At 38.9% G+C, this 14,526-nt stretch overlaps 1 protein-coding gene across 33 annotated transcripts in view; it reads right to left on the bottom strand.

Moving 5' to 3' along the window:
• LOC124171601 (twitchin) overlaps nucleotides 1–14,008 on the bottom strand; it is a 207,858-nt gene extending 193,850 nt beyond the window's left edge. For 14 of the 33 annotated variants that reach the window (XM_046550793.1, XM_046550794.1, XM_046550797.1 and 11 more), the window contains exons 1-2: nucleotides 13,578–13,985; nucleotides 11,552–11,573 (exon numbers count right to left, since the gene is read on the bottom strand). In XM_046550793.1, the coding sequence (XP_046406749.1) occupies nucleotides 11,552–11,573; nucleotides 13,578–13,890 (335 nt within the window). In that variant the 5' untranslated portion in view covers nucleotides 13,891–13,985. Of the gene's footprint in view, nucleotides 1–11,551; nucleotides 11,574–11,716; nucleotides 11,739–13,577 lie in introns of all 33 variants that reach the window. The other 19 variants (XM_046550782.1, XM_046550783.1, XM_046550786.1 and 16 more) reach the window with 5 other exon arrangements.
• Nucleotides 14,009–14,526: the final 518 nt, after the last annotated feature.

Genomic DNA, 14,526 nt, shown 5'->3' with positions numbered 1-14,526 from the left:
TGTAATCGATGTGGCTAAGAAATAGATCAACTCAATTTCAACACCTTATTTGCAGCAGTTAACTGCTAGATTTCTGTAGAAGAATAATGGGTGGCGTCCGGTCCACGTAATTTATTCCACGAAGCTGTTACGCTGCTTTTTTCGTTAATCCTAATTTATATTTATTGCTATTATTTAGTGAAAGCAGTTAGATGCGATTGCAAGAGGTTTTGCGTCAATAATGATAATTGAATAGTAAATATTCGGGATATAATCTTACAACCGAATCAATAACTGACCATGGAATCCAAGCTGGCTTTTTCACATTGGTAAGAGCTTTCGGGCGTCCCTCCCCGCACGCTTGTCTAAAGTGGACGACAGTTTATCTAGAAATCCTGCTGGCGTTTTCTGATCAGAAGAGGCGACGGAGATTTTAATCCGAGGGAAACTTCTGACCTGAAGACGCCAGCAGGATGGCTGGAGAAACTCTTGTCGCCTTCAGACAAGGCTTCGAGGAGGAACGCCCGAAAGCCGTTAGCTGCGTGGAGAAACGACGCGGAAACCTCATTGGAAGTTTGTTTAAGATGAGATTAACAGCATCACAGAGGTCCATAAAATCATCAGAAGTTGCAATTACACACATTAGTTACTAAATTTTCATTTCCTTAGCTAGAGATGCTAAACAGATAAATTCAATGGAAAAGGACGCGTTTGCCTTCCGCGGTCATACGTATGAGCTGGCCGAGGCAAACTTGATAATGTTATGTTATGTAAAATTCCATCCGGCTTGAAAAAGCGAAAGATGTGAGGGCCTCCATATTATGGGGCCTCCATCAGAGGAACTCGGCCACAAGAAAAGAGGAAGGCAGTGTCCCAGGCGATGTAGACCAGAGCGTCAACAGTAAAATTCTATCCCGGAAGCGTCCGGGGCTGTTTTTTTAGGGCGCGCGACGGCGTCCACGCCGATCGTCTCCACGGTATGCAGTGGTCGCCAACGATTAAAAATGTTGAGTACCAAAAATTAAGACTTGCAGATATAAGATTAAATATTGAGTATGCATCCAAGTTCTGATACGGAGTTTATATTCCGGAGGATCCACGACCTTATTTTCCGCAAACTCAGCGCGGACGCCGCAGCGTGGACTGTTTTTCGGCGGTGGTGGCAGGCAGCTGGAGTTTAACCTAGGAAAGAGCGTTTGATTTTCATACACTAAAATGCAAATTTAAGTCAAGTCATCTACTCTTTAAATGAAGTCGATACCAGTTATATTCCCCAGTCTGTTCCATGACTACGGCCATTTGATTTCCAGCCTAATTCAAGAGCGAAGAGAGGACAGACGGGCAGATGGAATTTTCCTCCTAATGGCACAAACTACCGAAGAGAAAAGCACACAAATAAGTGAAGTTTTACTTCGCTTACGGCTGGTTATGCGATTTGAAAATTGACCTCAGCAAATATCTCTGAAAGGAGCACTGATTGTTTCTCGGGCTTCCGCTAGGGTTAAAAAAAAACATCGTTGCCAGCGTTTCGAAGAGCGCGCGGCTCATCGTCTTTCAGGCAGTCTTGTGCAGGGATGGAACCACTGGCCGATTGCAGTTTTTTAACCGAGAATCGTTTGGAGGTCACATACACCAGGAAGAGCTTCTTCATACGTCTCTGAAAGGTTTTCATGTAGCTAACCACTTGCGTCCCTCCCGAATCGTAACTAAGAAACTCGAGAACTTGGACCATGAATTTGAAAGGTAATCAGCCGCGAAGCAGATTTTTCTATGCAACCGTATTGGGAAAAATACATCAATAAATTTATTGAGACTGACGGCTCACTTCACCTTTTCAAGCAATCGCTCAAACAGTCACATAAAATAACTTTTATCGGGTCTGCTCGGATTTCCAAATTCACGTCCAGCTTTTCCAGTTTTAGCATCAAGAGCGCCACATGACGCAAAGCATCTCCAAGAGAATGAACAGCTTGGTCAACAAAAAGTAGAGAACATCTAGATTAACTGCCCCATTGAACGACCCGTCAAATATTTCACATGGGGCCAATCGGCCAAGGTCTACCACTCTAAACTTTCCCGTACTCGCTACAGTAATAAGCAGCTCAATTCACTAGGTTCAATTGGATATTTCAATCATTTATCCAGGGAAAAAGATAAAATATAACGTTAATAGGAATACTTATGCCATGAATATCTTTTACATTCAATGGACCACTTCCCTATTAGCGCTATGCCTTCTAATGCTATGCATTAATCGCATAGGGTTACACGATGTACCGCAAAAGAATATTGCACAGAATCTAAACAAAGCACCTAAACCACATGAATAATAATTTGTTGCACCGCTGATACGATTCGGATTTTAAAGATAATTTCATAGTGATCTAAGGATTATCACTCAAAACTTAAAATTTCGGAATCCACGTAATGTTACCAGACGTGACTCGGGGGAAATCGTTCATTTAACGTTTGCACACGTTTGTCAGTTTGGATTATTTCTATACGCAGTGCGCGCGGCTAGACGAAGACTTCGTTGCGGCAAAGCATTTTTAAGATGAAGTAACTTGGCAACTCAAAAGCACACAGTTTTTCTATGCAATCCGTCTCTAGACCTAGAAAATTACACACGAAACCGTGGTTGCGCCTAATTACTTCCTGAATGACTGAATAAACAGAAAATTTGTACAAACTTCGAAGATAAGACTTCGCGACTGACTGGGAAAATGTAGGTTTAAATGCCATGAGCTCCTGATCAACTACATTATATTGTACCCAATCTCCTTATTTATACAAATTATCAACCAACAACTTGATGAGTAGTGTAAGTTAGAGAATTATGAGATACTGAAGATAGGCAAAATTAACTGAGCTTCGCTACAGTGACTGTAAATTTTTATCCATTTATGAGGCCCACTAATAATTATTAAAATAAACTTTTTACAGTTACTTTCCATACAATTATCAAAAATGTCATTAGAGTGAATATTTGGTGCCATAGTTTTTAAGCTACAAATTTAACACACTGCTTTAAGAATTGAAAATGGAACGCAATGGTTATACACTACCCTAGTGAAGTAATGGTAATGTTATCCTCGATAGCGTTAACGACGAAACGATATTTTTGGTGATTTCGCGCCACTAAAAAGATGTTGGAGTAACGATTACTTACATAAAATGATACGATAATAAGGAATAGTCTGATACTTAACAATGTACGAATTACTGGTAAAAATTGCGTAAGATTCATCCGTTACTTTGAACTCCGTCACTCCCCATTTCTGGAGATGACTTAATGTCTGCATCTCGTGATAACGTAATATAGCTCAGGATCCGGTCATTAAGAGGAAAAAAACGTTTCAATTCGTTTTTACGAGGGCACCTACTTGCACGTGAGTCCACGAGCAGAACCATGAATGTCAAGCAGGACACTTGACCGTGAATTGTGGCCGTGACTGACCGTGAACCAACTTTTTATCACTGGTCAACTGCAGGCAATGGTTTAATTCTGCTTTGCCTCGCAGAATTACTAAAGAAATCACTCCACCCCCTTAATTCCACAATCCAAATTAACTCAAGTGTTGGTCAACCACTCGAAGCACCTCTTACGAAACGCATTAACTCGCCGGGATTACGTGGAGAGAGGAATGACTAAACGTTGGCAGTGACTTCAGCTAGCCTTGATCTCGAATCGTGAGGAAACTGAGGGCAGACTTTCAGTATAACGCGACTATGAGTCAGCAAACCTGTTTACACTGCGAGAGCTAAATTTGTGTGGCATGGTTTCTGGCCAAGCAAAATTAGGAAATACGCAGAAGGGTGAGAGCGAAGAACTTGAGGAGAGATAGGAAAATTCTGACTTAAAACATTTACCGGAATGCAAACGGAGATTGTTAGTCTAACGAAAACTAAAAGCACCATGAAACTAAGATGGAAAAAATTCCTAAGTATTCCTAAGCTGAAGCTTGTAAAGTTGATGATTAACGCCCTTTAGACCCTCGCAGTGAGCATAGAAAGGCCTAGACTAAAAACCACGGATACAATTTCTCGATGATAAAATTCCAATTTTAGTAGCTTACTAAGCAGCCTTCCATATCGCTAAGTTAAATTATTCACAGAATTTAAAGCAATGCATGGTTGCAACTGAGGATTTTTTTTATTGAAGTCCCTCTAAAATTACGCGATGAAGGGCTATATCCAATAACTCGTGGATGATTCGAAGGAGATAAATTCAGTTGACGATTCCCAGTCTTTTCTGCTTCAAACTACCATTCCTTATTTTAAAGGGTTCGATACATTTGGTTTACATAGCACAAAAATTTCACCATTTAAATCACCTACAGTACACGAATTCGATAAAAGGCTATAGCAGAACAATTTACTGAATTGATGATACAAGACTGAATATCAGAATCCTCAAGTAAATCGAAACATGAAAATCACGAAAGAAACAGTGCAACCAAAGAAGAGCGAGTGAAATGATAGCATGGTTTAAACAAGATACCCATCCGCTAAACCACCTAACCTCTTGCAAAACCCTAGCCCTCTATTTGCCATTAAGGGAGATAATGATCCCGCCATTCCTTCTCCAGGGCACACCCTAAACCCTGTTGCCGAGAGAAGGGCCAGTGAACAATATTTGTCCTACAGGAAATCACAAATAGTGTATTTACCATTCCGCGCACTACTGTCCTCAAATTTTCACATAACCCTGATATCTATATAGAATTAGATTTCAGAACCAAGTGCAACTCCAGCCAAAGAAACCTAGAAAGGGATGGATGTAGTACCCCTCACTGCACTGGTTAAGTAACACTTATTGAATTCCCATGAATACGACACAAATTACCATCCTAATATTTTAAGGCTAATCTTCTCTGATAACTCATACTTGAATGATTAATATATTAGAATACCATTAACACCTACGGTCGAATAATTTTACAATAGGTTACTACGGCATACATTATTTTATATCCACATATTAAACGCGGTAAACGTTGAGGTGTTCGGATCAACTCGGATGAGGGAGAAGGTGCAATGCACATGCTAATGCGATATTGCAAGCCGAGAATTTCGAAAGAACTACGGCCTTTGGAAGGATACATCTATTTGGAAGATAAGCGACAGAGAATTAAAACGACAGGTGGTGTATATTAGGAATATCCCTGAGTGAAAAAGACAAGAATCTATGCCACATGGGTTGGGATTCAAACTGAAAGGCGAACTCGTTCGGCTCCTGTGCTTGAACAACGCAAATGAAAACAAGCAACGATATGATGATTTCTATTCCGAAACACCCTAAAATACTATTATCCATTTACATCAGCCAATACTAAGATTCAAGTAGAAAAACTCACATTGTCGTCAAAATATATATTGGGTGCTTACATTCTTGGAATGATTGGGCCGTAGAGCTCAATTTTCCTAATGCATTAAAGATTCACTTTGGTGTTCCGACTTGAAATTCTAAAATAAAAGCTTTCGTCGAACGGTCTTGAAGAGCTGAACTGAAAGTTGAACAGCCATTTTGACCTGAAGAAGCAAGCTGCTACGCTTGTGAAAGGTCTCCGCTAATTCGACAAACGTATGTAGCATTTTATGTTACGATATCTTGCGATACGCTCAAAAACTGGCGTTCTTTATAATGCGAACGTTACAAGAGAGGATTCTCTATTCCTCTCGAGTGTAACTACTCAATTGCAAACATTGGTAATACGTGGAATGCCACACAACCTGAAAGTATCCTGGATCGAGCATAGCAATAAATCTTAATCTTGAATTACAAGATCATTTTTACCGTCACTTTCAGGGTTAACTACAATAACTGCTCACGATATCACTAAAATTCACCCTGCTTAATCATCCCACGGATAGCGGTCCAAATGAAGATTACTGTACAATTTTTCGTTATTTGAGAAAGCCTGTTTGTCCATCTATTCAGAAAATTATATTGCAATGTCAGCAGCAATGAAGAGGATGAAGTAAAATTATGGGAAAAGAGAGTGCTCGGGGTTCGAGGGGTGACATATAAGACTGAGCGATCACTTTCACGGTCCTGCCCCTAATTACCTTTAGCCTTAACGCATGATGACATGTGTATTTCCTACGGCTAATTCCTAACAATACCATTCATCGCTTACGCTATGACGACAGTGTAGATATTTCATAGGAAATAAGAACGATTGATTTTCCCGCTATAATGATTTTGAAAATTATTGATGACTGCAGCTATGATGACAGGCGAAAGAATGGAGCTATCTGTTCTCTCCCAGCTATTTTACGAGGTCTCACTCGTGTTTCTCCATTTCCGTTAATCCATCTAATCTGCGTCATTCAATTTAATTCATTACAAGTGAGTATTTAACCGATATCAGCTTCAAAATTTACTTCTTGATACGAGAGTCTTCCGAGTAATCACTTGCTGAAATCTAATCGCTAACACATAGTGACATTCGTACAAACCATACTTAGTCTTAGTTTCAAGTATGGTTATTACATAGAGAGAAATTAATATTAAAATATCACCGCGCATAATTAGGAAAAAATACGATTTCTATTCTCAGCATATATTTTACATACGTCAACAAGTATCTTTTCAAATCATGGTAGAGGTTGCCAAATTTTCTAGATTAAATCACCTTCTGTAGAAATAAGGATACGACACTAAATGAAACGTGCTAAGCATCATAGAAAATCCTAAAACGATGGAAACGCCGCCGGTTCAGAAACTGGAGGTATGCATCGCGAGATTCAACGAGGGTTCGATGGGTCGAAAGTCTAATTGGTGCGAGCGCTCCCTTCCCTGAGAGCAAGTTGCAATCGCCGAGCCGATACAGCACACTCATCGGGACGACCTCTGCGCCGATACTAACGAATCAATCCCAGACATGTGACATTGGTCTTCGACTCAACTAAGCATGCAGAATCATGATCGGACTTCTACCAGTCACTAGCGATAGAATCGCACGCAAAGGTAACAATAAACGGGAAAGCAGTTGGAGACTTTTAAAGATGACTATGGTTAATATAGTTCACAATAAAACGACATGAAGGAGTATAAAATGGCTTGGTGAACTATTAAAATACAGTATTCAATGAAAAATTTTGTCTATCTGGATCCCTTCCCATTTTGTCAAGCTTTATCGTAAATGTATGCTTTTCTATGTTAAGTTTATATAATACAGTTTATGCTGTTAGGGAAGGATTTAAGCAAGCGTAAAAAGATTAATAAGAAAGCGGATGAGTGATTACAATAACGGCGTGAAAATTGGACATCTTTGGACGAAAATCTATATTTTATCGTTTAACATCCTATTTTAACGATGGAGTACTTAACTTGAAAAATCTTCAATGTAATATTTCATCATTGATAAATATTCCACAAAATAAATTGGCGGGAAGGGAACCCTAAAAAGGGATTCGCTTCTGCACTGAATCGTACCGTAATGGACAATGCACTTTTAAACATCATCCTCAGCCTGTGCCTTTATTCCCAAAGAGTGCCACGGAATAAGTTAATAATATGATTCAGGAAAGTAAAGCAGATTACACATCTTTCTTTCCGAAATTTTTGTTCTAGAATATTCGTCAATTAATAAAATTCAGATCCAAGAAAAGACAGAGCGTAGTGCAGTACAGGCATGTTGTTCATCTCAATATGCCATTCAAAGATGTTTTTAGACGCTCAAAATTTTAAAAAAGTAATGAAACTAACGTTAGGGAAAAATTTAAAATACACGTTCATTGAAAGAAAATAGAAAACACGACAACATTTACGTTTCTCAGAATTAAGTAAATTATTCCATCGAAAAGCTGATGACAACATGGAAATCTAAATCTATTGCCAGTTACAATAAATGTGAATAAATGTACTAGAAACTTCCACATTTGAAGGAAAATCTTAATGCATAGCGAAAACTTGTAAGTTTCCCTGCAATTATTGTCAGATACGTACAAGGTAATTAAATGTATAGGAAAACCCTGCAAAGTTCCCAAATTTTCTACCTAAGTTTAGATTGTTTGCTGCGATACACAGTCTGTACTACCCTCAGGTAAAGCCCTAAATATTCTCTTCCATACTCCTTCCCTAAAAACACTTCTCATGTATACTCATCCCTTCGAAATAGGACCTCAAATCTTGGTCGCCTCCCGTCATAACAAGATGACCTACATTTCCAGCCAAGGGAGCAATTAGGTAGCTTCTGGCGAGCGAGTCAACCGCGTAATTATTTTTAACTGACAAAGTTTATCTCACATTTTTAAATATAGCGTCATTAAATTATACCTGATGAGGGTTTAAAAATTAACAAATAAATGAATTTAAGTATTTAAAATGATTTAAAAATTAATAAAAATAACTAAAAACAAGAGTTGCATACATTTGAACTACGTTACTTTTCAAGTTATAATGCCAGAAAAAATATCCTGCAAGTATTAAAACGACGTTCATCTCAGTGATAAACAGGTTATCATAAAAATACAAAGAATCACCCAAAGTTACTAATAACGATGTTTACTTCAAGAATAAAGTACAGGTGCAATAACTGCAACTCTCGCGCATCTACTGAAAGTAAGATGCGGTCAATGCAACGATGTTAAGCCTCTTTGTTAAGGAAAATCTAAATCATTCATTAATTCGGAAAAGGCAAATTCCCTAAAATAGTAGTCGCTATTTTCGAAATTCCAGCCTTTCCCTCATGGAATCATATTCCGATGGAAGTGAGTCAGCTGCTGCTCCCGGAAGTCTTTTATCAATAGAACACTCAAAAAGTCATTCCTCAGACGGCCATGCCTCCCTCAAGAGCTTTGAAGCTGAGAGGTCATCAGAAATATTGCCGGCACGGTGAATCCGTCGCACCAGAAATAAAACAGCGGCTTGCTATTTCGGGAGTGGGTCGAACAATCGAAGGCCAATCACTCCGAATTGGCGCATTTTTAGACGTCTCATTCGCATCATGGAGAACTCTTACGAGGATGGATGGATACCTCATCCCTCCCGCTCAAACTGGCGAATTTCGCAATTTTCTTTTGTACTTGTTTTAAACTAAAGGCATCCTCTCGAAAATTTTGAGTACACGGAGTTGACCAAGAAATGAGTAAAATGGACAGATAAAGTAGGAGGTAAGGAAGAAGAACATGAAGGAACTAGCAACGGAAAAGCGGTAATGGAGGGCTGCCGTACACCAGTCTTAAGATTGTGATACTTCGAATGATGAATACGAGTAGACAATTGTAAGCATTAACCTGTATCACAATTACAACAATACGAGTAGACAATGAATACGAGTATACAATTGTTAGCATTAACCCGTATCACAATTACAACAATAGCATATCTGTGAAAATTAAGGCGAAAAATATTGGAATTTTAGACGCAAGTACACGCTACAAAGGATCCTCAGATACCCTGAAAATGTTCAATATGACACCTTTTGTTTCTAAAAAATAATACAAGTTCTCCTACTTCAGCTACGTGGCAGCCTAGCCGTTCCATCTACTATACCAGAAACTTGAAATAGTACAGTGACATGATTTGATTCTTTTTTGCATTGCTTCAACACGAACTCAAACTCTTTTGAGTTCGTGTTGTAGCAATGCAAAAAAGAATCTAATCATGTCACTGCACTATTTCCAGTTTCTGGTATAGTTGATGGAACGGCTCGGCTGCAACGTAGCTGAAGCCACGAAAGAACCACAAAATTGTGTAAATTCGCTTATTGGCCAGCTACGGTGAAACAGGATAGTGGGAACGTATACGAAGTCGAACAAGCTAGTGACGAAGATTCACTACGGGTACCAGAATATCTAACTCAGGTTAACAAAAATTTGACTCAGGACCGAAATAAATGTTAGAGGAAGAGAGAACTTAGTGCCGCTTGATTAAATGCAACCTAATTCGTAGAGCACGAAAACACGCGCCATTGGAATACAAATAAAAGAAAATATGACGAAGCAGTGAATGAAAATCGTGAGTTAAATATAAAAAGCCTATACACGCCATCGAAACACCAAAACTCAGTCATTGAAATCGCCAGTAAGTAGCAAGAAGAAAGAAGCACAAGTTTTTAATATACGTTTGAAAAATGATTAATTTAATTCTATCAGGCCTAGAGTTAATTTAATAATAAAAAACACTCCGGGCAGGAAGTCCAACTCAGTAGAACATAAAGGGGGACTAATTAGGGATATCTCTCAAATCGAAACTACGATACCCTATCAACAATGATGGGTTACCTTTAACCTGTTACAACCAGTACAAGATTGAGTAAAGTGACATAGGGTACCTACCACTATCAAGTCCCAACTCAACGCTAAAATGGCGAAATACTCGACGCTCGATTAGAGCATATTAGTTTCCGAATAACTTTCAATTCTGCAAGGCTTCGTAGAATCCCGATGGAAAAAATTCATTTCCACGATATTTTCGCACAAATATTTGATGCCCTTACTGACACCAGTGCATTGGTGTATGCCCATGAAAATTATGTACTTTGAAACCGCCAACAAGATAGTGACGCACGCAATGCGTTCATGGGGACTGGGGACACCACTTTCCATTCGTGATATAAGCCATCAGGAGATATTTAATTTTGGAGATAAACAAAATCACGCATCAAACAGTAGCATAAGGGGGATATAGCAATTTATTTCAGATCTTCCACTTGAAATAGAAGCACACATGTTTTATCGGGAATAGGTACACAGATTTTCTTAGGTTTTTCAGTCGTGGAATGCAGATTTATACGAGAAACGCTCACTCCCGAGCAGAAATCCCGCGCTTGCAAATAATACGGACTAATTATAACTAGGAATATTTGAAATGCAAATATAGAAATATTTTATTCCACAGTAACAGAATAAAAATAAACCTTTACGTAGAAGCTTTAATTAGAGGGAAACCAAAAAAACACGTATTTCCATACTTTGCATGTTGTTAACTCTTTTTACCACACTAAGACTAGCAAAATGTAATAAACATGTGGCTGCTACCAAGGGTACACGATGCTAGTGACGGTAATAACCATGGAGACCTCTATTTCATGGAAGACGAGAATTTGGAATGAGAATTTTCCCTTTACTTGCTCTTCACCCAGCGACAAAATGAGGTCTAACATAGTTTCCAAAAATAAACACTATCACGAGTTTTTCTCAAGGAATGAACGAGCAAAAAAAGTAAATTACTAACGCAAGAGAGGGGATTGGTTGATTACATCCGATGCTATCTGCAGGGGTTGAGTGCAGCATGCACCAGATATAATTGCAAAGCAGGGATGTGCTATTGGATAATTGCGGGAAAATCTTCCGACAGTGCGCAAGCTTAAGGTAGAAATACAACGTTTGTCTGAATCGCATGAAGTGTTTTCTTCAGCAATAAATACTAAATTAATTGAAAGATAAATTTGTTATGAATACCAAAGTTAGTGTACACACGACACACAGAAACAGTGTTATTTGTCCCTTGAGACTTAACAAAACCGGGGAGAGGGGAATGCGCTAAATAAACTAAAAATGTAAACAGCAGAGACGAAAAGAAAAAGAGAATTAGTTTGATTAAGATCATGAGTAAACTCACCGAGATTTCTCTGCTTCTGCAGCTGCAAAATATTAAAAAATAGGAAAGAAAGAAAAAGATGAAGAAATTGCAAAATAAAGAGAAAAAAGCTGTTTATGGTGTTTGGGTCAGTACATTCTTGTGAGTGTAAAACTTAAAACAAATGTGTTCGTGCTAACATCTTACCTTTCGTGTGGCTCATCAACCGCTGAAATGAAGGAGATTTTGATAAGTATACGCCACAATCAACGCACAATAATTTCGTACCCCAGGTAATTATTAATATCCCGTATGGATTACTAGTACGACCAAAAGACTCAGGAAATCAGAATTACAAATTAACAATCTTCAGCGTAACAATACCCCTCGACTCCCATCGATATTCCAATTACAATATAAGAGTAAATATTCAGCAAAAATTACTTCAAATAGATACAAATATACGTTTAAGGAAAAAGTAATGGTAATCATGCGAAATAATTTTATTTCCGAAGCAAACTCGTGATAACCCGGAAACTAAGACGAAATAAACAAATGTTTCCAAACTGCGCGTCTATTCAGAGTTACTTTTGTATGAAAGAACTGTTAATGAATGGAATCAAGGAGTCTATAAACGTGGTAATTGAGTAGGAGGTAGTGTTACTGAACTGTAATGGTATATGTCACATCTATTGACTTATTTTTAATGTTTACACTTAAAAAAACTAAATTGAGTATTTTGTATCAACAGCGTTGCAAAGGGAAAATTAGTGATGATAACAAATAATCTGAACAATGCAGATTGCAATCTTTAGCATCAATTGAAAAATGAAACCATAAAACTGAATTGGGAGAAGGAAAAATCAAGATGCATTACATGAAACACGGTTGTATGGGAAATTAACGGAACTCATAAATTGAAAGCAATTAGAATGTCCCAAACTTGTAAACACAGTCGCTGCTAAATTTTCGCATTTTTATTCCAGCTTTAATGATGATTACAACTAATTTCGGTGATATGTATCTATATTAATAAATACTAATATTGCCTCAGTCTTTCTTACGGTACAGGACGTTTCGCGTGGTGAAACATAGTAATCATTTTTTTCCGGATGATTCCCGTGACAATCGAAAGTATTATAATTATATTTCGAGGCCTCAATATTATTTTTATGACGCGATTTCTGACTAAATGAAACCACCATTTCCACATAAGGCATTTATATTCCGACTTATGCAGATAACATGGTATTTTAAAAGAGGAAAAAATTAGACCATGATCAAAATCAATGCTTCAAATAAAACAACGAATTCAAGCATCAAATTTGAGGAACCACCCATTTAAAGTATTTATCAGAACAATTAAACAATAATTAAGGTTTTGTAACAAGTATTGAAAGTAAATTATATTAAACTACCGATAAATATCATCTTCACAATACTGAAAACATAATATTTGGCTCACAATGAAGCCTGAGATGTTTACATTGGAAGCCCAAAAACTACCTCTTAAACCCACTCCAATTTCAGTTTCAACGAAGCCACAACTACAAGGTTGGGCTTTCACAACATAACCCACTTTTAGCATCTTAGGGAATGCATGAATTTCTGGAAAATACCGACGATGAACTCAAAAAAACTACGTAACTTACATAATTATATCAACAGGAGAAACATAGAAAGAGGAGGCTTAAGAGGCCACAACAGTTCCGCTCGACTGTTTTTTTCGTGACGCATTACTTGTTGAAAACTCGATCTATCGTCTTAAAATTTTGAATGTACGTAGAGAAGACACCTGTCAACATTTTTGCCTGTTTCAAATTGAAAGCTTTCTCCTTAAATGTAAAACTTTACACTTGTCATACAGGTAAGTTTGCGCAAGGATCAGCTTTATGGGGCCGGAAAATTTTAAGAAGACAGTTTTGAAGGAGTGATTAATCAGCAAAAAATGAATAAAATACGGAAGCGGCAGTGATGCGTCCTCTTAAGCCGGAAATTCAACCCCATTTCCTCGACTGAAGAATGGCTACCGTTCTACGATAGAGAAATGAAATCAATGCACACTTACGGCTGAAGTTGAGGTTGATGGATGCAGACACTTCACCCATCTTGTTCTTCGCCTTCACCTTGTACAGACCGGCGTCGGTTTCGATGACGTCATCCAACTCGAGGACGACGACAAACTTGTTGGGCCCCAGGGGCGAAATTCGCATGACAGTCCGCCGATCCTCGGCCAGCTGCGTGTCCCCGCGGAACCAGAGGATATCGGGTTTCGGAGATGCCAGCAACTGGCACTCGAAGATAAGGCGATTGCCGTCATCTTCTTGCCTTAGTTGCGGCTTCTGCGTGAAGCTTGGAGCGAAGTCGTCGGCCACCCCCATCCTGCTGCGTGCGGTGGGGAGGCCCCGAGCGCCTCGAGAGAGCTAGCCGCGAGAGTGGGGATTATGGGTGACTCCAGCCGCACATCCAACGGGTCTCTCTCCCGCACTTTCCCTGAACCTGCGACGAGACAACGAGCACAAGGCGCATGAGACAACGCGGACACCGAACGAGGCGACTCAAACACACAGACAAAGAGAGAGAGAGAGAGAGAGAGAGCCGCTGGGGGCGCGAGGGCACCCATGCACGTGACCATCGAGGAAGGTGCGCGCGCGCAAATCCCGTGCTAAATATCGTCCCTGACGTACACGCCAGGTAAACCTACGTAGATTCGCAAATGAGTTCAATCAATGCATTCACAAACGGGAATTGAATCAGTTGATCATAACCGTATACAAGCAACCTTCAAGAAAAGGAATGGAAAAAAGATTACGTGGTCGTGGATGGTCCCATACGCATGAAAAACGTCCAGTGGATTGATGTCAAAATTATGGCGATGAAAAATATACTTAAAACCATTAACATCGGAAAAACCATGAAGAGTTACAGCAAACGACGTCTTATGTAAATTTTCCTTAAATTCGAGCAATGATAGAGCCTTCTTTAAAATTTCTTTAGCAAGATAAGTAATGTGAGCA

The sequence above is a fragment of the Ischnura elegans genome, chromosome X (genome assembly GCF_921293095.1).
Source record: "Ischnura elegans chromosome X, ioIscEleg1.1, whole genome shotgun sequence".
In the NCBI taxonomy this organism is placed as follows: domain Eukaryota; kingdom Metazoa; phylum Arthropoda; class Insecta; order Odonata; family Coenagrionidae; genus Ischnura; species Ischnura elegans.
Note: the sequence above shows the minus strand (reverse complement) of the source record. Positions and strands in the feature narration are given on the sequence as shown.